Source organism: Ischnura elegans, chromosome 12 (genome assembly GCF_921293095.1).
Source record: "Ischnura elegans chromosome 12, ioIscEleg1.1, whole genome shotgun sequence".
In the NCBI taxonomy this organism is placed as follows: Eukaryota; Metazoa; Arthropoda; class Insecta; order Odonata; family Coenagrionidae; genus Ischnura; species Ischnura elegans.
This window is the reverse complement of record NC_060257.1, coordinates 17,485,372-17,510,457: the sequence shown is the minus strand read 5'-3', so window position 1 is coordinate 17,510,457 and position 25,086 is coordinate 17,485,372. Positions and strand designations below refer to the sequence as shown.

Sequence of the window (25,086 nt, the reverse complement as noted above, 5' to 3'; positions counted from 1 at the left end):
TACTTCTCTAAGTCCTCATCATTTCATTACTGTAATTTCACTTCGGTGTAATATTTTTGTTTCTTATTGCCAAGAGAATTGTAGTGGCTATATTTTTATTTTATTGTTTGAGGAGAAATCGATGTATTTATATCCGCTCTCATGATGAAACCCAGAGCATAAAAAAATCTCATTAATTAATTAAGTAATTAATTTAATGATAAAACGTTCAAAGACGTTTAACCCATGACTTCACCAAAGATAACGCTTATTAACTCACTATCTCATCGTTTCAACCAGAAGATAAAATTCATAGGCCAGGTTAGAGCTCACTTTAGGCTAACATACGGGCGTGCGATTGGCACAAATTCAGGGTAGGAATGCCAGTTCCTTACCCTGGGCCACCTAGTAATCTGAGGACTTAGGTTTGGGGTCCGGGGGCTTTCACCGGGATTTGAACCCACTAGCATTTAATTAGTAAACAAGCGCTACCAGGCTTCTCAAACTTGTAACAAAACATTATTTCTATACTTGATTTCATTCGAATTCGTGCACTGTGAACGAAAATTAATGCAAACCAGGGAATGTATTAGCTGTCAAAAAATCGGTCGACTTGATTGTCATCCGTCAATATCACCCTCCTATATCTCTTCTCTGAGATACACTACGAAAGGTGGGGTAAAAGGCTCCATATTTGACTGGCGTTTGGAATAGCTGGATCCAAATACTGATTTCTTCATTCTTACACGTGAAAAATATCTGAAATTTAAACGTGATGCCTTAATAAAAATATGGTTTTAGTAAACCCGATGGAAAATAGTATTTTATACTTTGCCGCTTTTTATTTTTTCTCACTGCCTTAACTTCCAACATTCGCTCGAAGCTTGGAAAATTTGTCAGATTTTAAACGAAATCTGGGATCCGCTTGGTAGATGTACTGCATTGTGGAGATGGACGTTGAGAAAGAAATATAAGAACATGATGGTAGCGTTAAGAGTAAAAATGAAATGGAAACTAATGGAAAAAATAGATGAGTGGAATATGAACGAGCCAGCACTATTTATGCATGGTAGGTGAGGAATGGCAACTAAAACTTCTAGATGAGATAAAGGGGTGGCAAGCAGTATAAATATTAGTAGATATTGAGGAACAATGGGGTGCTGGAGCTGTGAAAGTGGTGGATATTCTGTAGGCATATTTTGGGTCCTTATTCGAATTAAGAGAGGTAGGTATTTTGCTATTATTCTGAGGGAAATAGTTTGCGGCAATTTAGATATGTGAATTTGAAGGGAAATGCTTATCTGTTTTCTTTCGAATGAGCCTACCCTCAACGGTTCGTCACATATAATAGCACTTCTAACGAAGTTGATGGTTTTGGTACTTGAAAATTTGAAATGATGTTAATTTTAAACGTGCTCATTTTTCAGCATATTTCGAGTTTAGCATAATGCATTTTCTGATTGATTAGATATAAAAAATTTTCATCAAAGTTAATATGCGGTTAAATAGCTGGAAGATGCTTGTACAGATAGTTACGTAAAGAATGCCTGCTTACGTAAATATTAAATTTAAAACAAGATTTCGGCTGATTTTTTCCAAGGCAACTGTCGGAATTCAAATAAAGAAACGTGTTGATGTAAATATGATGGTGTTGGCAAACGTGTAAGTGCTAAGTATATTTTCATCATTATAAATGCGGGAATTTGGTATATTTGGTGTATTTACCTGTCGGGCTGCGTGACTCTGTACTGGAACTCTGGATGTATGACCTTCTTGACGACTCTCCTTGCTTCCCCTGGAAGTGGCTCGCTGTACAATCCCGTGTTCTGCGTGTCATGCTCTCCAAGGAATACCGTGATGTCACGCAGGCGGGCCCTTGGAATAAAAAGTTGGAAAAATTACTTTCTTACTATCCTTATTTGTTCTCTTGCGAGAGTGTTGGAAACTTGGAAGAGAACTGGTGAATTGATGAAACAATTTTTTACATTTTCAGTAAGCTATATCAAATATACATAGTATTTAAATAATTTTAAATTAGGACCTCAATTTTTACCATTAGACCAAGCTTACTACCTCACTTCCGGACATATTACTGATACTTTTAGCCATAGTCAGTTATGATTTATAAAAAAACCGTCATGTGCTAACTTAGGTACCATTTCATCCATTCACATAAAACAGAAATAGTTAACTTAGTATTTTAAATGTTATTCTGTCAATGCAATAACAGGATACGGAGAAATTACAAAGGTGTTTTATTAGAAACGCATTATGCTAAAATAGTTATAGATAAAACTTCAACCATAGATTGTTCGAATGCATAAAAAATGAGTTCTGAGAAAAATGCAGAGATCAAACCATCACTGCGGAAAACAATGGTGCGATTAACATTTTCTTATTTCTAAAAGAATTAGAGAAGCCTTATGAAAACATTTATAAGGAGGAACAACCAAATTGGCTATATGCATTGTGGCCCCATGAAGACATTTATTTAGTAGTTCTTCGCCGAAAATTCTTTGGAAAACAAGGAAAGAATGGTATCCTTTTTATAAGCCCCTTCACCTCGACTTAACCTACTCCTGCAATATGTGACCCGAATGAATACAAATCGCTATTTCCTGACATTTAAAAATTGCACCAATCGGAAAGCCCATTTCAAAGAATCATATATACTTATTATCCGTAGAAAACTGCCCGGATGCTGAAGGAATTGGTAATAATTAAAATTATTTGCTGGTCCTCGATTGAAAAACTAAAAAAAAACACCGGAAAGAATATTGCAGGACAGGGAAGAACTCACAATTTACGTAATTTTCAAATATGAATTACAAGAAAAATATTAATTATAACATGAGGTATCGCATATATTCGTAAGTACATGTATATATTTTGAAGCACTTTAATTGTTGTAAAGGTCCCCTCACCTGTGGCAGCTGTCAAATACCTATTTTCTTCATTTTCAAATATGAATTACAAGCAAAATATAAATTTTAACAAGAGTAACGCACAAATATTTCCACACATTTGTAAGTGCATACGTATATTTTTAAGCACATTAATTGTTGTAAAGGTCCCCTCACCTGTGGTAGTTGTCAAATACCATTTTTGTTCATTTTCAAATGTGAATTACAAGAAAAACATTAATTGCTACTAGAAGTTTCGCATCTATCTAAGTCCTCCATTTGCAAAGGTCCCCTCACCTGTGGACGCAGTGTGCGGCCGTGGCGACGTGTGCCCGCCCAACGAGGACCCCTCCGCACTGGTAGCCCGCGATTCGGATGTGCGCCTGCCAAGGGAACTCCCCGAAGCGTGCCTCGCTCCCCCCCACGATCCTCTTGGTCAGCACGTCCGGGCGGATCCTCCCGCTCTTGTCGTACTCTGCGCCCCCGGCCGCCTCCTCACCCACGCGCAACACATCCTCGGAGTCGTCGAGGAAGGCGTCTTTCAGCCTCGGATCCTTCGACTCCACGTCTTCCGGCTCGTCCTCCTCCGACGAATATTCCTCCTCGTCGCGGTAGGATATACCGCGTGGAGACAGCCTCGGAATCCCGCACTCTGCAGGGAAAACAAAGAGAATTAAGGTAGTGAAAGATAAACATTTCCCGTAGTCAATTTGGAAATTAAAACGCTTGAATTTCATGTTAATATCGAAGTATTTATTTCCATGAAATTCTGTCAACAATACTTATCATTACGTAAAGAAAATGAAATTGACATAATATATAGTGCTCAACCTTAAGAGATGATATGATGCCCGCTAATTGTTAGGTAGATTAAAAAGTAAATGTAGTTTTATTCCACAAAATATTCATTGAAAACTCTACTACATTCTGTTACCTCTTGATAATGACCTGAAAAGTTGGACACCAATAAGTACTGTGTGGAATATAACGACGTTTAATTTTGAATCTATTATGCCACCATTCCGCGAAGTCAACCCATTAAATGACCGGGCTTCTGTTAACTTATCTGGATGGATATCTTTTATGTTTTAACAGGATAGGTTAACATGGATACATGGATTTAACAGGATAAGGTTAACATAGATAATCTTAGGAATTGTTGACTTCTAGGAATTCAGATTTAGCTGTTTTTATATTTTCTTACGGTAAACTTTTGATAGTGGATCTTTAATTATGCAATACATCATGCAAGTTGTGTTGCATTTTTCCTTCTTCCAATGCCAAAGCAGCTCACTCTTCAAGAATTGTCCGACGATTTTTCATTTTTTCGCCAATGTTTCGTCGATTTGGGCCAACAAACTTGTCCGATACTCAGCAATTTTCTCATTGCCGAATCGGAAATTAAAATTTTTAATAACTTTAATACCAAAGTTTTCTCGAATGCGTATCGAAGGGTAGACAATATTAACTGCTAGTTAAGCAGTCAATTCATAAACATGCCTAATCTGGTGTGTTTTACTGCGGATGACAGTGTTCATGGAAACAATAATGGAACCTCAATAGGAAGCCATATGACTCCTATTTCCTCGCAGTTTTAATTTGTATAATATGCGTTGATTATTATGGATACCCTGGTATCTTTGTGTTCATCCCTTATCTCAATAGTAATTATAAATAATTAGATGTTATCGTAGTTAATTTTACATTCTTATAATACCACCGGGGGTAATACTGTATGCTTTTATTTCAAGTTCGCAACGTAGTTATGACAAAATAAGCTAGTAATGAGTTGTATGTCCTTCTATTGGAACATGATTTCCAAGAAATAATTCTAAATTTGTTGTTAGATGAAGACGTCAAAGGATAGTGATAACGAGGTTGAAAGTTCTGAAAAAAAGTTATTGGACACCGTGAGGTAAAAAAAAAACACTTGCACGAATTTAGGGGAGGGAGATCAAGTAACCCCAAATAGGGGTGAAAAACTTTGTGTATGTCCACAATATTTATAAAATATATTTATAAATTAATAAATATGTCCATAATCTTCTATATTATTTCTACTGTATAGATACCTTTTTCTCAACTTATACGCAACCAAGCTCTACAAATGAGGTACCAATATGCACAGAATTTATCAGAGAACATGCAACGGCATATCTTAATTCCTTAATATTGCTATTTTTTCCTAACATTGGTTTTTAAATGATTTAAAAAAAAAACAAAATCCGGTAAATATTCCTGACGTTAACGGCGTACAAACTGATACATTTATTTGCAACCATATCTCGCATTCTTTAAATAACTTTTATCAAAATGCGGCTGATTCCACATTCAAGTCTCCTGTTGATACGTAAGTATGAGTCATCATGTGCGTTTAACAGAGGATAGTGTAATAACTTCCAATGTTGTGTTTAAAGAGGTCCTCTGACCTCAATTTGTAGATGAACATTCCAATTAAATTTGTACATAAGACCATAGCTTTTTGTTCTACATTTTAAAATTAGAAACTCGCCTATCCCTCTGTGGACCTGCATTGACAAGAACTCGTATTTATAAAATAATAATAAATATTTATAAATATTGTGGACATACACGAAGTTTTTAATTTTCATTTATCATTGTAATATGTACCACAAAATCTCGCCGAACACCGTTGAATACATCAAACATGGGCTTTTATGTCAATCACCAGGGGTTTTTATGAGCTGACTGGCCTACAAGTTGGAACAGCAAACGACCAATAATGGGCACACTGTATGTAATCAGAGTCAAGCTTTATATCCTACAATTTCCACGAAGTAAATACGTTTAAATGGTGGTGAATTATTACAAACCACAGTAATAACTCAGCCCCTCTTCCATGTCGAGCCTGTATCACAAACATACTATCAAGCATATGGGAAACCAAAGAAGGGTAGTGGATAGGGATTCCGTGTCAGGTGATATGAAGGAAATCTTTTGATGGGGAGCCAGCGTCCCAAGCAGCACATCATTCCGGTGGAAAACCCAGGAGGGTCGCACTTCAGGATGCATCTTTAGAAGAGTAGGAAATCCGGGTTCAGAAGAGTGAGGAACATGCCTACCAAAACTTTCCCTTTTAAAGTCATCTGCTGTGAGGGGGATTCAGAAAAAAACGAAAGTTCAAAGCAGCTAGCCTATTACCTCACTCCACGTGAAGAAACGAGCTATCATCGAGTTTCAAATCCGGGTGGTGGTCTGACTAAGCACTGGTTTTCCTCACGACCAACCCCAATTTTTCTTGCCTCTAATGGCCGAAAATTCTAGGGAGATCCTTAGGTTTTTTTAATGGATCAAGTCAAGGAGAGCAATTCAAACACGGAATGAGTGCTTCATTTATGATGGTGTTTTTTTTAGCATTAAGCTTGACCAGAGAAGCACCGGTATATATGATTTTAACTTGTTCAAGATAAGTTTCAAGCTCGGAATACAAATCATTTCATCTTAAAGTTTTTATCCAGGTATTTCTTGAACGAAGTAGATATGGAGGATCAGCAGGGAACGCTATGAGTTGTTTGCTTTGCGTCAAACGACCGAAAATGAGCATTCTATTTTGAAGAGGAGATATCTTTGATAATAGATACTTTCCACGGGGAAGTATATACTCAATGAAATCAAAGATAGCATTCCTATTCTTACAAATCATAACATTTTTAAAAGAAAATTATATAATTAATAAAGGAGGTAGTTACCGAGAAAAGCGCCACATGTAAATTGCGGTGTTTTTAAACTTGCTTTCTTACGATAAAGGATCAACTATTTTAGATGGAAAAAAATTGAGTCACTGCTGCACTGCCGTTAGTTGATGGTCTTGGGTTATCAAATGAAATAGAATTTAGTGCTCTAGTTGATAACCTTTGATTTGCCTGTTATCTTTTGCATCTATTAAATGTTTTCGAATAATTTTTTTTCCAATGCAGGTACCTAAGTATGATGTGAGCTTAGCTACAAAAGAACAAAAGAGTTTAATTAAATAATAGTTGCTATGTTAAGGAAAGCAAATAGGCAGGTATAAATAGGGATGCTTAAAGCATCAGTGAGTTAGCTATGATAGAAACTCTCTTTATAACACAAATCTATAACGACTACAAGCTTCCATCAATTTATGTACCATTTCCACGAAGCTTAATCGTTGAAATTGCGACCGGTATTTCTAATAAAATATTGCAGAATTATTTTTACAGTATTTTAAAGGATAATGTAGATTTGTATGGAACATTTTGTAATTTAACTTGCCTTTTTCCCTTACCGAATTGAATTTCTTTCTTCAATTCATATTGCTATATACAATCTAAACATCCCGTTCTCTCCCCTCTCAAACTCTCCCCACCCCTTCCTCGCCTACCTAACATTTTCCCCCTGACACGGATTTTGATATACCTACTCCTATCAGTACTCGCTCCATCCAAACCGTCTCGTCTCCACCTTATGTACTATAGAAGTTTCCTCTCGTCACCCACCATGTCCAATACTTTATCCTTCCATTCCATCTACGTCTATTTCACATTTCCACACTCTCCTTTATCGATTGGAAAATAAAAGCACCTGTAATGGCTTATTTATTTTCTATATGCTACAAAAATATTGTCCACTATCGTCGTTGCTTTTTAATGTATACGGCGTATACTCTACGCGTTTATAACGTGGAGATGGTAAGAGAGGCATGGGATGTGTTGGAAGCTGGAGTGTATGTGGGGGGAAAGATGCTTAAATCAGTGAAAGGTCTAATATGGAGAGTAACGCATTACGGTGCAGAAAATTAACACTTACGAAGGAAGACGAGAGAAGACTGGAGCCGTTCGATATGTTGGTGTTGAGAAGAATGGACAAGGTGAATCGGACGGAGAGGAGGAGGAACGACGAAGTGCTGGAGATGGTGGGTGAGGAGAGGCAGATTGTAGTTGAGATACGTAGGAAAGAGAAGTTATGGATGGAACGAGTACTTATCGGGAAGGGAAAGTAAAGAACGGTCTAAGGGGGTAGAATGTTGGGTTAATGAAGGAGAGGAAGGAAGAGAATTGTATTTTAATATTGAATAAAGGGAGTTGGGCTTATTGTGTTTTTAACCCTCTAAGTGCCGTGTGACGATATATTAGCACTTGTTTCTCAGCCCGAAAGTGCCACGAGCCGAAATATCTGTTTTGAGGTAGTTAATTCTTCAAACTAATAATAATGCAGCAACTAAACTCTTGCGTAAAAAATCAGGATTAATTACGTTAATGGTCACGATATGACTATATGGACAGTTTAATATTCATAACAGTATGACGAACGATCGGAAAACGACAATCGAGAAGTAATTGTTGCATTTTTATTTTATAAATCAGATGCCATATAAGGATTAGAATACTTGATTATGTACGTACACTGTTTGAGACGAAGTCAGAAGATTGTCAAACCAAGATGGCGGAATTCTGACTACGCTTAAAACTCGAATACTGCGCCTCCAGTGTATTTACAACCTCCTTGGTCAAAGCAAAAACCTGCTATGGCGCAAAAGAGTCTACGCCGCCTAGTGGCACGGAGAAATGAAAAAAAAAAAACACTCGCGCTGTGCCTGTCAGATCCATTGCGCCCGACCGAGGCTGAAATGTTCTTTGGAGACCAACCTCAATCGGTAGAATAAACTCAAATAATCATAAAGTCCTTGGTGACAAGATATGAGGGCTCAGGGGAGCGCTTCGAGGATACAAAACACCGGGGCCGGGACCCAGTAATTCCACTGTTACGCCCGATCACCCGGAGAGGGGAGTGGAAATGGGGAGGAAAATGGAAAGTGGCGCCGCCGCGATTGGAGCCCGACGACGCCTCTGGGATAGGGATAGGGTTGAAACGGGGAAACGCAAGGAGGTTGTAAATATCTGGAGGCGCTGTATTCGAGTTTTAAGCATGGACAGAATTCCGCCATCTTGGTTTGACAGTTTTCCGCCTTAGTCTCAAACAGTGTACGTACATAATCAAGTATTCTAATCCTTATATGGCATCTGATTTATAAAATGAAAATGCAACAATTACTTCTTGATTGTCGTCGGACTTTTCCGATCGTCATATCGTGATGATAATATATCGTCGTGAACATACTTTCGTACTATTATTGCGACCGGTCCGCTATCGTAAGATTTCCGTTGCCTGTAAACTTATCAATTACCAGTGGAAGTGCACGGGAATGGACATTTTACACTTGTAAAATGTTATTTTCACCTAACTGGTTATACAGCGGAACCGTGGTGATTGACAATAATGTTTTCTTTGGAAAAGATATACGAGGCATATTTTCACGAAGCCTTCCCATAATGATAGAAAAAAGATTCACTGCGTTCGTTTGTGATTGTCTATTTTAAAGTAAAACCGATCATGACCGAATATTTCACCAAATGGGTAGCATTGAATCTTATGGGATTATCAATGTTTTGGTCAAAGTATCCTACCCAAGCACCCCCATTCCTGCCTCACTGCGCACAACGCTCGGAACCAGTGGTGCCCCCTCCAGTACATTTACAACCTCCCTGGGTAAACACCTCACCGCTATAGAAGCGGATCGAGCCCACTAAATTGTGAAAACAGGCATCAGCCACTAATTTGCCAACTATTTTGGTGGATTTTCCTATTAAAGAGAACAATCCATCGATCAAATCGTTTGATAGTCCTTGGTGACAAAGAGAATGAGGGCTCAAGGGGAGACCTTCGAGGATACAACACACCGGGGCCGGGACCCAGTAATTCAACTGATACGACCCATCACCCGGGGAGGGGAGTGGAAATGGGAAGGGAAAAGGAAAGATGCGCCGACGCGATAAGAGGCCGTCGACGCCTCTGGGATAGGGATAGGGAAGGAAGGGAGGGACGGGGAAAACCATCGCCGCGACCCGAAGCGACAAGGGCCCCCTAAAAAGTGAAACCCGGCATCAGCCATTAATGTACCAACGATTTTGGAGGATTTTCCTATAAATAAAAAAACCCATCGATCAAATCGTTGAATAGTCCTCGGTGACAGTGCTTACCCATTTCACGAGTTGATCGATGGGTTTTTCTCTTTAATAGGAAAATCCTCCAAAATCGTTGGCACATTAATGGCTGATGCCGGGTTTCGCTGGTTAGTGGGCCCTTTCCGCTTCTATAGCGGTGAGATGTTTACCCCGTCCCATCCGTTCCAACCCTATCCCTATCCCAGAAGAGTCGACGGCAGTGGCATAGCCAGGGGGGGCCATATTTCGGGGGAGGGGGGGGGCCCGGACCCCCCCACTAAATATAAAAATACATCTATTTTCTTTCACAAAAGAAAACAAAATAATGAAAAATCATGAATTTACAAAACATTTCTTTAACAAATGAAGTTTTTTCGATTATGAAAAGTTTTAAAATTAGTTTAAACCCATTACGTAGTACCCTTTTTTAAAAAAATTTTCCCCCTTGGTTTTGGACTTCCCCCCCAGAACGAAATTCCTGGCCCCGCCACTGGTCGACGACGGACTCCTATCGCGGCGGCGCCTCTTTCCTTGTTCCTTCCCATCCAAACCCCTCCTCGGGAGCGCGGGCGTTTAAGTCTCTGACTTGGTTCCCGGCCCCGGTGAGTTGTATCCTTCAGAGGACCCACCTAGGACTACTGATATCTCTCTTTCTCTGCTCACCCATTTCCCGCTTTTGCGCCGGTCTCGGGTTGTCCATGACGATGTGGTGCCGCCGATCGGGCAGCGGGTGCGGCGGCCGGAGAGGCGGCATCGGCGGGGGCGGAGGTGGTGTCGGCGGCCTCCGCACCAGCGGCTGCTTGAGCGGTCGGGTGCTGTGCGGCGTGCACCTCGCCGTCAGCAGCCACCACGGCGCCACCAGCGCGCCGCCACCCGCCTCCATAGAGCAGCCTTTGCGAGCGGGCCAACCCCCGGCCAGCCAGCAGAAGAGCGTCAGGGTGCAGTGAGACGACCGTTCCTCGTCCCCGCGCTTGCCCTCGCCTCCTCGAACCCCGGACACCGGGTACGGCGGCCACTTGCGGGCCCCAGACATGTCTGCATTGTAGGAGTTAGTCAAGTGTGCAGGCGTGGCTGGAATGGAAAGAATCTTAATGTCAGCCAAGTTTGATGTTTTGAAATATTTTTTGAGGTGCATGCCCAAGTCCTACACATCAAGATGATATTGTTAATATAGAACTGCCGTGGTTCTAAAATAAATTGTCAAAGTTGAAAATTTTGTGAAAGCTATTATTGAATTCATAATACGCTTCGTATAGAACTTAAATCTTACAGTTATTGCAAGTCCTAAACAATATTTTCAGCTTAAAATAGCCAATGGCATTCTGGTGTTATTGTTGTCCAACTCAAAGGCAATTTTAAGTTTGCTATTTTCTGTAAATCGTGCTTTTAAGTCTACAAGTTATTGTTTTATATTTAGGATGGTGCCCCTGTGTTTTTCGTAGGGGCCTGTATGATTTTGATTGGGAACGCCCCGATTGATTTACTACACTTCTTAGGTACCAGAAAAATTAATTAAGTTGGAATGTGAGGCTACTGGCCTAGTCGGTAAACCTTTTTAATGACTCCTGTTCATCTGTAATGACAGTTAACTCTTTAAGTCATCTTGTTGAAAATTATTTTTAGATTTTAGTGGAAGATTGATTTCTGTGGCACTGAATGAAGGCAAAATGGAATGTGTACCTATAAGTTGGAGATAAATGAAGAGTTGGTGACAGATTATTTTAATATATCCTTGTGTACGAGTAGTTAAATATTTTGCAAGAAACTCGCTTTCCAAGTTTTTCGTCTCAGCAAAAAACATTTGCCCTTGGTTTATGGGGAGGGAGCATATCTACCTTAAATCTCCTTGAATTCGCCCGTTATTTTATGTAAATAATGTAATAATTATTTATTCTTCCAAAAAATAGATTCATGCAATAATTGCCTTATTCTGACAACAGTTTCGCGAGCTTACTTGGTGGAATATTTGTATGATAGATAAAAATTAAAATTTTTGTATTCCACACTGATTTATTAAAACACTCGGCGGTAATTCTTAAGAGGAATGATAATATCCTGGAAGTGTTGAAACCGGGCGGGTGTTTTAATGAATCAGTTTTATATACAGTAAAGTATATTTTTTATCTATCTTTTTTATGCATTTCTCAAACGATGAGAGGATATTTAATTCCATAAAAGAATATTTTAAATACACCAACGGATGAAAAAATATTTTACCTAGCCGGGATTCGAACACGGATCTCCCGATTGCCGTTCAGGTGTGTTAGATAGTTACATCACCAAGCCATTTTATCGGGGAGTACTTCGGCCAAGTCAAATATTTTTTCATGGAGAACTTCATCCGTTGGTGTATTTAACTTTGCACCCGTGCCCGTGACTGCGGACAAAGTCACTTTTTCCTGCAGTGCTTTAAGAATATTTTAGCTGAAAATATAAAAAATAACTTTCTTTAGCAAAAAAATTGACTCCGTCAATGAAATAAACAGAAAAGGAGAAAAAAATTAATTTAATATGTGTATGATGTGGAAATACTTCCTTGCCTTTCCCCTAAATATTATCGTATTTATGTGGTGGGAACTAGACGTATGTCGTATACCTTCCCTACATTAGTGCCGTAACAGTTTATTGAACTTCATGATTTCCTTGGCTTGCCCCCGTCACTTATCGGCCGGGTGTTATAGGAGCGCGCCGTTAAAGACATAAAGGGCGTCCGGAGCCTTTCTTTTTGTTCCGTTATTCATTCGCGGCGAAGCTTGTGCCTGCTTGGCAAACGCTCCGGGCCTACACCTTACCGACATGAACGTCTCCCGCAAAGTGAGTATGCATGCGCAATGCACGTCACGTGACCCGGTGGGGCGTGCTCTTTTCCCCGCTGCCTTAACTCGCGGGGGCATGACCAGAATCATCTCTTACTCTGGCGTAAGCGTCATTCGGACTCATTGGATTTCAAGATGGGAGCTTAGCAGTTCCCTGCCGGGTGACCAATGACCATTCCGGAGAAAGTGAAAGTGATTGAATATTATGTCCAAAATTAATTTATAAATAGTGGTTGTCTTTTATAAAAAATATTATTTTATGAACTTGAAATGCGATCATGTTTCAGCCCTTTGTGATGTTATCAACGGTTTGAGGAAAGACCTTTACAAGGGCACTACTTATTGAAATCATCTTCGCTTTGTAAATTAGAAGAACATTTTTGTGGAATGTTACTGTTGTCAGATATGGTATTTGGAGGGAAGGGGTATGGTAAAAAGAATGAAGGAAAACCTGGCATCCGCATTAGTCTGCTCTTTGCAAAAGGTTTCAATGGGACCACGGTTTAACGTCCCATCAGACGGACGGAGTGTTGCGCTTCAAATTTCCTCCACACAACAGATTTGAACCGCCAGATTTGAACCTGAGGCCACGGGGTGGGAAGCTAACGCTATAGCCACCACACCAACCCCATCCCCTTGGGCATCTTGGGCATCACATGTAAATAAAATCTCTAAATCGGTTAATCAATCACTTTATCCCCTATTAAAATTTAAATATGTCATCCCTACATCTCTTAAAGCGCAATTAGTATCAAATTTAATATTACCTTTATTTGACTATTCTGACATTGCCTACCAGGACCTTTCTCAAGAACTTAGTCTTAAGCTTCAACGTTCCATGAACAGATGCATTAGATTCATATTTAACTTACAATTATCGGACCATATAACCGATTATATTAATAAACTGTCATGGCTGAAACTTGACTCTCGACGCCGGCTGCATACTCTTTCTCTCCTATATCAAATTCTAAACACAAAAACACCTCCTTACCTATCATGCGAATTCAGGAGTCTTGACACTGTCCATATGACTTACACAAGAGGGAATCACAATCTTGTTATACCTCATCACCGAACTGTCATTTACAACAAATCATTTACCGTTACTGCATGTAGGGAATGGAATAATCTTAACCTTTCAATTAGGAACTCATCATCATTGGCATCTTTTAAGAGGAGGCTACACAAAGCACTTTTCACCTCACAACAAGTAGGTATACATGACACTGAGCAGCGCCTGCGACAAAGTGATATGCATCACTGAATGCTTGTATATATATACTACTTCATTCATTCACACGGCGCCTTAAGCGCAAACATACAAATAAATTCACAGGTAAGGAAAGAAAGGGATAGGAACATGGAATAGAAAATGGACGAGGACAACGGTGCTGTGGTAGATGGAAAAATTTTTTCCATCTACCACAGCACCGTTGTCCTCGTCCATTTTCTATTCCATGTTCCTATCCCTTTCTTTCCTTACCTGTGAATTTATTTGTATATATATATATATATATATATATACATGTTATATTTTATATCTTAATTGCATGTGTAATATTTGTGTATCCTATGCATCTCATGAAATATGTTGTATTTTGCATGTAACATGACATTAGCTTTCACTCAGTAGGTTTTCGCAGGTTTTTCACGCACCCCTTCTTGTGTGGGCGTTTTCCTGCAGTGGGTTTTTTCGCTGAAGGATATTACACCCTTATCCTCATGTTTTTTCCCACAAACTTAAATCTTTTTTACACAAAAATGTCACGTATAGTTGTTTATATTTTTTTGACATTTCACAAACAGTGTATATTGTATATTCTTGGTACTGTAAACGTTTGTCTAATATTTTATGATATGCTTGCATTGACGTTATCGAGGGGTTAGGTGGAAGAGGGGACTTTCCAGTCTCAACCTCGCCCGAATAAAGGCATTTTATTATTATTATCCCCGTGTTAATATTTATTTTTATTTTCACGTTTATCTGAAGTATTTTAAAATGAAAAAAAAACAATATATTTTATGGTCTAATATGAATGTCATCTAGGCCAGCATCAGGCTTTCGGCCACACGGTAGCAGGTAGGTTTTGGTAATCCCATTCTAACACTCGACTGATATATATCTTTTTTGCTCTTGATACTTTAGAAATGAGTACTCATTCAAGTCCTCAGTGCTTCAACCCGAGTTTTGGTTGAATTGGTGAGGGTTGAGCTCTCCCCAGACTGAGTCACGGACGTGAAAGTATCATATATTTAGGGAAAGGGTGTCAGTTCTTCCCTCTGGGCTACCGTGCATTATGGGGTTATTTTTTAAAAGGAGGTCTCCACAAGCTCAGTAAGGGATTTGACTTCTTTCGGTCCATAGCCATAGGTTCTATCTAAAATATCCCTGCGCTTCCCGTCAATTTATGAATAAGGAGATTAATTGTCCAGTTCATTAACAAAAATTTTCAAAATATTTCCCTGAATGTATTTTTAACCATCTATTCCGGAATCATAAAATAATTACTTGCAATAAGAAAACACTGAGTAATATTTCACTTCTAAAAAATGTTTAGTAAAGTGCGTTCCGGCACTGCTAATTTTGCCATGACGTCACTCCTTGAGTACAGGGTAAAAAGTAAAATTGGATAGCAACTAATTGAAACACTAACGATAATGAATGTAAGGATTTAATGTATCTTACATTGAATTATTGACTTATGCCGCTCATCGTTTAGCCTCAATGTGCTTTCAAATTTGTATTACGTGATATAAAAATTTCGAAGTGGTGGCACTTCACAAGATGGAAGCCGCCCGCTCGTATAATGCGATCGTTCAAGGAATCTTTCAGGAAAAACTAGAACATGCTCAAATTTCATTCGCATGATCATGCGAACGACGAATTTTCCGATTAAAAGTGTCAATAATGGTCATTCACTTGATCGTTCGAATGATTGTGCAAGTAGTCATTGCTAGTGTAAAACGGCCTAAATTGATGCCTTGGAATTAGATTGTGATGTGAAACCTGCTGTCTATTGAGAATTACATATGTAAAAATTTCCCCAATCTTTTCCTTACTTTGAAATGGATGGATATACTTTGGTCCGTTCAAGCGTGAATATCTTAAATTTAAAAGTTTATTAATTGGTATTTGTGAATCAGAACTATATCGGAAATTATATCATGACGATTATCTTCTTTATTGATTATTTTTTCACAATATGTTAAAATTATCGAGGGAGATGAGTTTTGTGAAATTTATATATGATCAAGCGACTAGTTAAACTATATTTTAGTAAAAAAATTAAGGAATGTAATGAGAGGGTTATGTGTCGTAATTCAAAGGGTCCTCCTCATCATGTAGGCCCTTCATCAAAGCGTCTTATCGTTTGTTTTTTAATTCGGATGACAGTGTTTATGGAAACAAAAAGAGGACTTCAAGAGGAAGCCATCTGACCCCTATTTTTTTCGGAGCTTATACTTGCTTCTCGCTTGCTTCCGACTCCATTGGACCACTTTTTCGACACCTGCTTGTTCTATAATACAGTTGGCGCCATCGCAGCGTCTGCATGATGAGCGACCTCTAGTGGTTAGGACCGTTAACGTCTCATTTCCCCCATAACCTCGCTTTCCCAATGGTTCCTTCCTTGCTGAGATCCGGACCAAATTGAGGCGTTAACAATGGCCTTTTTTTTAGTACCAAAACGTCGCACGCACCAAAATAATTCTTTTGTCGCTGTCGTACTGTGGGCCGGGTAGAAAACAGGGATGGCTTTAGAAACTAAACGAACGTTAAAACCAGTAAAATTTCAATAGTTCCGATCCCAGGAGCGAAATGCAGAAAGAAAAGAAATAGATTTAAACCCGGAGAGCTAAACGAAATCGAAGTCAAAACTACTTCGGGTGGGAACTGAACGCAGATAATGTTTCGCACGACCACGTGATTCAACTTCGAACATTTTAGTTTCGACCCACACTCCGAGTACGAAGTATGGTTGAATGAAGTAGAGGGTCGGCCTACCGCCATCAGATGCATGGGGCTCGCATATTTTGACCACTAACAGGAGAGCGGTGAACGCAAAACGGTCATTCGATTTTTAAGGTCAATGTTTTAACCTCTCTACACGCCTCTACGTGATGAAAGGCAGTAGTCCTTACAGTGAAATGAAGAGAGAAGTGCTTGAAGGAAAGGGAGGCTCCCAGAATGCTTCTCTAGTCTCCATGAAACCTACCTTATTGGTGGAATACTTTAATAATAATAATATTAAGTATGGATGAAGACGATAGGCATTAAATACTCTTACGTGCTATTCAATGTACTATATTGAATTATTGAGTGTCACTGATAAATGATAATGCCTAGGACGAATACGTGGCTACATGTTGGTGATATTAATGTTTTCTAGTAGTGATGCTGTTTTTTCAAATAAACAGTTCATCGATATTTAATTGAAAAAAATCTATAAGTATAGACGGATAATATTAGGGAATGATAAAGGATTAGAGTATGAACATTTCAATCCGTGAATTTTGGGTGTTCTTCAGAGAAAGGTTGATCGGTTAAATTGCTTCACTGTTCTGGCTATAGAAATTAATATCATTACGTCATTCTCTTGAAGACGGTAACAGTAAACGATTACGTAGACTTTCCTTGTCAATATTACCAAAAGTATTCGTTTCGATTTATATTGTCACAGCAAAACCACCTCATCATTCATTTAATGGATGCTGAAATCAATATGAATCAAGCATTAATTGGTTGAAGAAAACGAGGTAGCACTCTTTCTATAAGTATTACTTTGGTCCTGCGCGTTTCAACTGCTAGGTCATCATAAGGTACATAATGTGCTTGACGGTGACCTAGTGGTCGAAACGCCTACTACTGAAGTAAATCTTGTGGAAAAACTGCTATCATGTTTTCTTCGTCCAATACGCTTTCTTTCCACAAAATCTCGCCTGCCTCTATCAATTTTATAATGGGGCATTAAAATTGCAAAATTTGAAAAGAAACTGTAGGATGACATGCATGACTTTTGCTTGGCCGAGCATGCCAAAAATATTTGTTAACATTGCTGCAGTAATAGGCGAACCTCTTTCAATAGTTTCCGTTTAAAGTATGTGAAAGCATTATAATCACCAACTTTGAGTGCATACTTTTTGTCAAAATTTAAGTTTCACATAGGGAAAAGCCTAGAGCGATAAAAAATATATTTATTTCCTCTCTCCCCAATCGCACACAATTTAGAACTAATCCTAGGCCAACTTGCACGGCCGCTTAAAATTTCGGGAAAAAAGTAGCAGAATGCTGTTTAATTTCTTTTTTTACACAATACGCCAAAAATTGTTTTTATTGGTGCAATCACTAATTTCCTGTTTAAATTATTATTTGGAAGCATTGTTGTAACAAGCTTGAGTGAATTATTGAAATTATCGAGTGAATGATTTTTGTCAAAAATGTTAGTTTCTTGGAGGGCCTAGAGCGATGAAAAATAGTTTTTTTTCTTCTCTCTTCCCAAACGCAAACGATTTGGAACTAGTCCTAGGCCTACCTCCAAGGCCGCTTTCTATTCTTTGCGATCCGCGGCGCTTAGATAGCGCGGACCTGCTCCCATTACCTTCCCCATCCATTCTCTTCAAATGTTCGCTCTCTCTCCACGAGATGAAAAAAAAGATCTTTCTCCCATTTTTCCACCCTCAGGCGGCGAGCAACGGTATTCACAACGGCTGGCCCAGACACAAGACCTTTCCCGTCTCGAGATGTTGCTTGCTGCATCCCTCACCCCCTGCCATACGCCCTTCCCATCTCCACGGGCGATTATTCATCTCGTACAAACCCCTCCCACACACCTCCCATCTCCTCACGCCGGTCGTTATAACCTTGGTCGTGACCTTGCGGCTCCGGCCTTGCCTCGGGCCAGGGCCGATCACATGTGTGTGGAAGACCTTTTTCCGTGTTCCTTCTCTCCTCGCCGAATGTGCCGTAGGTTGTGTGTGGTGTTTTTGTTGGGAGCGGAAAATAGGACGATAGCCCGAGGAAATCGAGGTGCTTTAAGGTCCGTTGCGGCGCCAACCGTTTGGCCTAACATAACATTTCCCCCAAAAAAACATACAAATAAATTTTTTTTGTGATTAATGCAGTTGCGGCAGAGCCTCTGAAATAATTTGCCTGCTTACGTTATTTGGAAGTGTTGTGCTTGAGAAATTTGAGCAATTATCTATGGTCACGATGTAATATCGTTTGATCTTATGTTCCTTGCATTTTCCCTTATTGCGTACTGAGCGGCTCTCTTGCAGTAGATTGTTATTCCGCAAACCTCTGCTCTCCTCTTCGAAAGACTTCACAGGATAATGAGGGAAATTCTTTTAAAATAGAGATGGTGCTTCCATGGGCGTACCCAGCGAGGAGCAAGAGGGGGAAACTGCCCCCCTAAGCAAAAATCGCGAAAGTCTTTCAGGAAAATCAGAACTGGACTGAAATGAAAGTTTTCAACAAATTTTCTTTAAACCCCCGAAAAATGATATTTGTGTAAGACATGTAAATAAAATACTTTTTTTCAAGAAAATAATTTTAAAAATTAATAAAGCGCTTTAATTATTTTCTTAAATGTTTTATTCACCTTTTACATGCTTAGACGTTACAACTTGAATAAGCATGGCTTGTTCCCCGCTAGTTCTGATCCTGGGTACGCCCTTGGGTGCTTCATTAGATATTACTAGTGTCGAAAAAGCTTAAAGTAGATGAAGTACCAATTGAATCAAATTAATTCGAGTGCAAAGGTTCGACCATTCAGTGAATAAACAGGAGTTTATCCTTTATATTAGTTTCTAGAATTACATTTTAATGTGAACTTGAATTGAGGAAAGCTTAATATGGACTTCTTTGAGACACTTATTTCTAACTGTCTTAAAATTTCTTGAAATCTCTAGGGGGCTGAACTAGGTTGAATGACGAAGGACTTTTCCGTCTTATTCCTTTACTCCACAGAATTGCCGAAAGTTGCGTGTGTTGTTTTTGTTGGGAGAGGAAATAGGACGTTAGACCCAGAAGATCGAGGTGCTTTGGGTCCGGCGCCACAAGTTTGGGCTAAGAAACATTTCCCCCTAAGCGTGTTCATGCATTGTCTATTTGGCGACCCCCTTTCAGCTTTAGATCAATTGAGTCCGGTAATGATAGCAACGTTAGCTGTCATCACTGCATTTAACATTGAGTATCTTAGCTTGACAAGAAGGGCAATGCTTTTGAAGTAGAGTACGCCCTTCGTTTCATATTCTGTCCGTAAACCGAAACAGACGAGTGGATAAAAATCAACTTCATCGCCTTGAGTGCAAATGTAACCTAAAGTATGACCGTTTGGCGCAAAAACAGAAAATTTCAACTTAATATAAAAAATTTTAAAGTTATGGTTTAATGCGAACAAGAAATGAGATAAACTTACGTTACACGTGATTGGGCCACCTCATTCGTCAATATTTTCAATTCTTTTGAATTTCAAGGAAATGTCTGGGAGGCAGAAGTTCTTACGTAAATGAGGAAGGACTTTTAGCGTGTCCTTTTGTCTTCTCTGTATGTGCCGTAGGTTGTGCGAGGTATTTTTTTTCTCGTTTTTTTCTCGTGGTGCTCTTTTGGAGAGGAAAGAGGACGTCAGCCCAAGAAGATGAAGTGCTTATAAGTCGTTCTTTGTGCTTAGAGTTGTATTTAATATAAAGATATCGCTACACGTGTTCTTAGAATTTTGCATTATATTACGCTCATTTCCCCTCTTTCAGCCAATTGTAACTCGGGTAATAATAGTTAACGTTTGCGATCACCATATAATGACTTGGGAGGAGAAGGAGAATAAGAAAAATTATTCTAAAGAGATGGTGATTTCACAGATATTCTTTAACATAAGCCGAAAGTGAGATGAAATATCCACTGCATTGCATATGTTTGAGTGTAACGGTGAACAATGACCATTCGGTGAATAAAAAGATAGGCAGTATTTCAGTATTACACCTCGCATAGTGTTTGGTATGGTGTTTTTGTCGTGGTATGAAATAAGGCGATAGCTCGAGGAGATGTGCTTTAAGTTGAGCCTAAGATACTTTTCCCACTTCTCCTTTTGCGTGTAACTATTCTATTGTCTCCTCAGCGGTCTTCACATTAGTCAGAATTTCCAGTCCATAGCCAGATTAGCTCATTTCGGTAATGTTGGATTCCTTTACCAATAACAGTTGAAGATCCAGATCGTTTCCATTGCATGTGAATAATTAAAATTACTTCAAAAAAATTTCGTTAGCGGCTAGTTTACGTAAAATACATCACCTGACTTATTTAAATTATTTATAAGCCGGCATTGTAGTTTAATTACTCTATATTCAGCTCGTGATTATAAAATATTCATCGTTTTCAGCTGACATACAAGACTTAGTGTTGTTTTGATTCTAAAACCCGCATTTTCAACTATTGCAAGCATGTTCTATGTAAACATTTGATTTGTGCTAACTAAAAATATTTTTTAGGGAATACCAATAATTCATGAATCCAGTTTAACAAACCATAAAGTAGGTAAAGAATTGCTGTAAGTAAATGAAGGCAATTAGTTTATAAAAATATTTCGGAAAAAATCAAAGCTCGAATACGTGAATTTAAGTAAATCTGCCCGTTTCCACCCTTATAGTCGAAATACTCAAAACTTCGCTCCTTGGTTTTACCTCTAGCTTCATTGTGGCATACGACCTACCCAACTTCACCGCAGCCATAAAATCGCGAATTTAAATGGCTGAACCCTGGAGACTAACCACATTTGCAATTTATTACTTCCTGTAAGAAGTTATATACACCGATTGCTGCTATATTACCCGGGGAAGTGCAATAAAAATATTGAAATAGTTAACTACTTAATTTGATGAACAAGCTAATTCAAAATATCGGCGGTCATTATAATTCCCATTTTATAGATTTCAAGTACAATGTTTTAACGTCAGCCGTTTTTATTATTTGTCCTATATTTTGCTCTCAATCTAAAAATGTGCGCCGGTTTGGGTTTTTGAGTATTTTTTTTAAAGGTAATTGCGAGTACAGTGATTCGGCACAATTTGGATGAGTTCCACATTGCATTGTTTTCTGAAAAATCTCATGGTTCTAGAAATAGGTTCTGACTGGCTTACCTTTCCTGAATCGTGAGAGGGGGTTGGTCTTGAACTGGGACGAAAATTAGAAGGTGTTCGGAGTGAAGTCACTATGTGCCACTTGAGAATTAGGTGGCGGACAGGTTACTTCGTTGATGCTTAAGAGACTTTGCTATCAATGTTTATAGAACGTTTTACTTAGGGAAATTCCAAGGATATGTATTTTCTATGAACGTGAAAGACATAATGTACCTTCCTGGTCTTACATGCTGTAATAGATAGTGCTGCAGTTTTATTCTTCGAATGGAATTTCCGAATGTTGGATGTTCAAGCGTTATTTTTCAATCAATATGATATCATTTTGTATGCCGTTGAAAATAATAATTTCATCTTTTATATTACCCGATTTGCTTTGGTTAAAAGCCTTATTGGCTTGATAGCTGGTATTTATTTATGAAATAACAGATAATATGTGAACGAGAACCACAAATACCTAAGAAAATTTGTTGTCTCGTAGCAGGTATTTTTAAATCGCGATGACCCCTTGCCCAACGCGAAAAAGATGACTGGTAAAGTATTCCATAGATGAGTAAAATTGGACATGGCAATATTTCCACTGAGTTTTATTTAATTAAAATATTGCAATGTTAAATTTTACTCATATTTAGAACTTCCACCACATCGTGCCTAACATCATACATGGTATTCATAGATGTTGACATGAAAGGATAGAGATGGATCATTTGTTGAAGATACTCGATCGAGATGATTAATTTATTTTCGCTATGGTAGTATGAGAAAAATATCTATAAATGACAAAGTGCAATAAACGAAAATGCCATAAAATTGAGTTCATTTTTCTAAAAAACTATTTTTTATGTCAGTGTATGTCTGTTTTATTTTTATAAATGTCGTTAACTTTCAGTGCTCAAAATACTTTTGAATTGGAATAGTGAATGCTTACGCAGAGCTAAAAAATGTATTTAGGTTTTAACTGTAAATATGTATCATGTAGTAAAGAGTAAAGAGTGGTAATAATAGTAGGAACTCACCCGGTCTACCAATCACCAATTAGGAGACATGGATAGAATTAAACATGAAAATATATGTATGCATGATTCTCATGAACTTGCCTGTTGTAAAATAGCTGTGAAATTTGAAGGGGATGGATCTTGATTTGAAGCACGAACTCGTATTGAGGGCAATGGAATCGTGAATTGGGTAGAATTCGGGGAAAATGAAAATTGTGTCGCGCAAATTTTATTGGTCCAATCATCTCTTCCCTTGCGTCACTTGAGGCGGCAATTTAGATGGAGTAATTCTTGGAATAAGTCGAGCTGTAAACTCGAAACTTGGCATAATTTCTTCGTCATATTCGATCAAATGACATGTTGAGCGAGGGAGAATCTGAAGCGAGAACTCTGGTGCCGATAATGGTCAAAGAGGAAGAGATAAATTAAAAATTCAAGATTCCAAATTATTAATTTTTTTGATCATACGATATGATGGATTTATGTTTTCCGGGTTTAGGCCTTTTTGACTCATTCTAGCGAAAACATAGCGAGAATATTTATTATATCGAACATTTTCTAAATGACAGCTTTGACTCTGGTTTTATTCAATTTTTATAAATAATAATTATACAGAAGTTTCCATTCATAGTGAATTTAGGACTATCATGTCCATTTTTACTATATATAAAATTCACGTGGTACTTTCCACCCCGATGCTCTTTCCGACCATGGTTTCGACATAAGTGCGTCAAAATCAAGTTTGTCATACAATTTTGTCGAAACAATGGTTGGAAATGAAGTAATAGCATGGATGGAGTTGCCGTGTGATTGACAATATATTAATTGAATCGTAGATAAAAAATAACGCTTCGTTCACAGTAACTTAACTCGGCTTAAATATGGTGTTGAAAACAGAGAAAGAGCGTCTGTTTATTCACAACAATTTATAGTGGTATAATACGACTTGACTCTATCATTATTATTATTTAAGAAAAGCTCAAATTCCTCAATAAATAAAGCCAGTAATAAGGAAGTAAGAAATATGCATCATCATTTCAATATGCTGTGGAAATCTTCCGATATCGATTTTTACGAGTGAATGTGTTAAGGGCTGTGATTGGTGGAATATTTCTCTAATATATGCGAGCTATGACGAATCAAATTACGCCAAATTTCGTTGTCGTGTTTTTGTTATGTCCATCTGTGAAGTACAACTTTTGGATTTACACTTGCGATATTGCTAAAATAATTGGGTATTAACTATAGGGTTTTGTGGCCTTTATATCAATCAATTTATTGTTGTATGATATGTGTGTTTTTAATTATTCAATTCATCCATGGTATGCTCAAGAGGTTGTCTTTTTCAAACATGACCCTTTAACAGATGTTTCACTTTTGTGGCAGAAGTTGGAACCCTAAATTTGAGGCAATCTGATCCAACGGAATGTCAAGAATTTTGGAATGAAGCCAAATGGGGCCACTAACCATTTGATGACAAACGAAAAGCTGTAAAATTGGACACCGTTACGGATAAATCACGGTTTGTATGCAGGAATATTTTGTAGGTCCTCTTGGCCTCGGACGGACTTTGCGTTAACCAGCGCACGAAGAAAACTTGCATGAGTTCACGGTTTATAACGACTAAAATTTTGCTGATAAACAACCTTGATGGCTGAAGTAGGTTTTTGAAGGAATATCCCAAGAAAATTGTGCCTGAAATTGTTTTTTCTTATGCTAGACAAAATTAAGCCTACCTAAATGTCTTCAAAATAGTAAATATTTCTGTACAAAGTTCAACTGTTTCATGCGTTACATAGTGGAAGTTCTACATATTGAAATGGAGGCTAATTTACTTTTCTACAATATTTTAATGCGTTTGACCCCTTTTCGGATCACAGAGCCATCTTATGGTACAAAACGTTTCCTCTGTCTTGTACCAGATGATGGTTCTGTGAGTCGAAAGGCGTCGTACAAATTTAATTATCGTGGACAAGTGCAATTACCTTTCATTTTAATATTTCTGTACCATGTTGAAATGTGGATTAGAAACTATTAATTGGCCATAGGACCAATAGACCATTGAAACTGATAACACTTGGTCTAATGTATTTGGTGGAGGCGACCGATAGCTGTGGCCATTTGCGCCGTGAGGGAAGGGTAGGTAAGGAAGGGTAGAAAGAAACCCGGCGTCGGCATTAGCCTGCACTTAACTAAAGGCACCAGGGGGACCACGGCTTAACGTCCCATCCGACGGACGGATTGTTGCGCTTGAAATGTCCTCCACACATCGTTCAAG

At 38.5% G+C, this 25,086-nt stretch overlaps 1 protein-coding gene across 1 annotated transcript in view; it reads right to left on the bottom strand.

The window, feature by feature from the left end:
* LOC124169179 (serine proteinase stubble-like) overlaps nt 1-25,086 on the bottom strand; it is a 61,962-nt gene that overhangs the window by 5,525 nt on the left and 31,351 nt on the right. The window contains exons 2-4 of the mRNA XM_046547692.1: nt 10,529-10,936; nt 3,180-3,534; nt 1,705-1,854 (exon numbers count right to left, since the gene is read on the bottom strand). Of these exons, the coding sequence (XP_046403648.1) occupies nt 1,705-1,854; nt 3,180-3,534; nt 10,529-10,936 (913 nt within the window). The remainder of the gene's footprint in view (nt 1-1,704; nt 1,855-3,179; nt 3,535-10,528; nt 10,937-25,086) is intronic.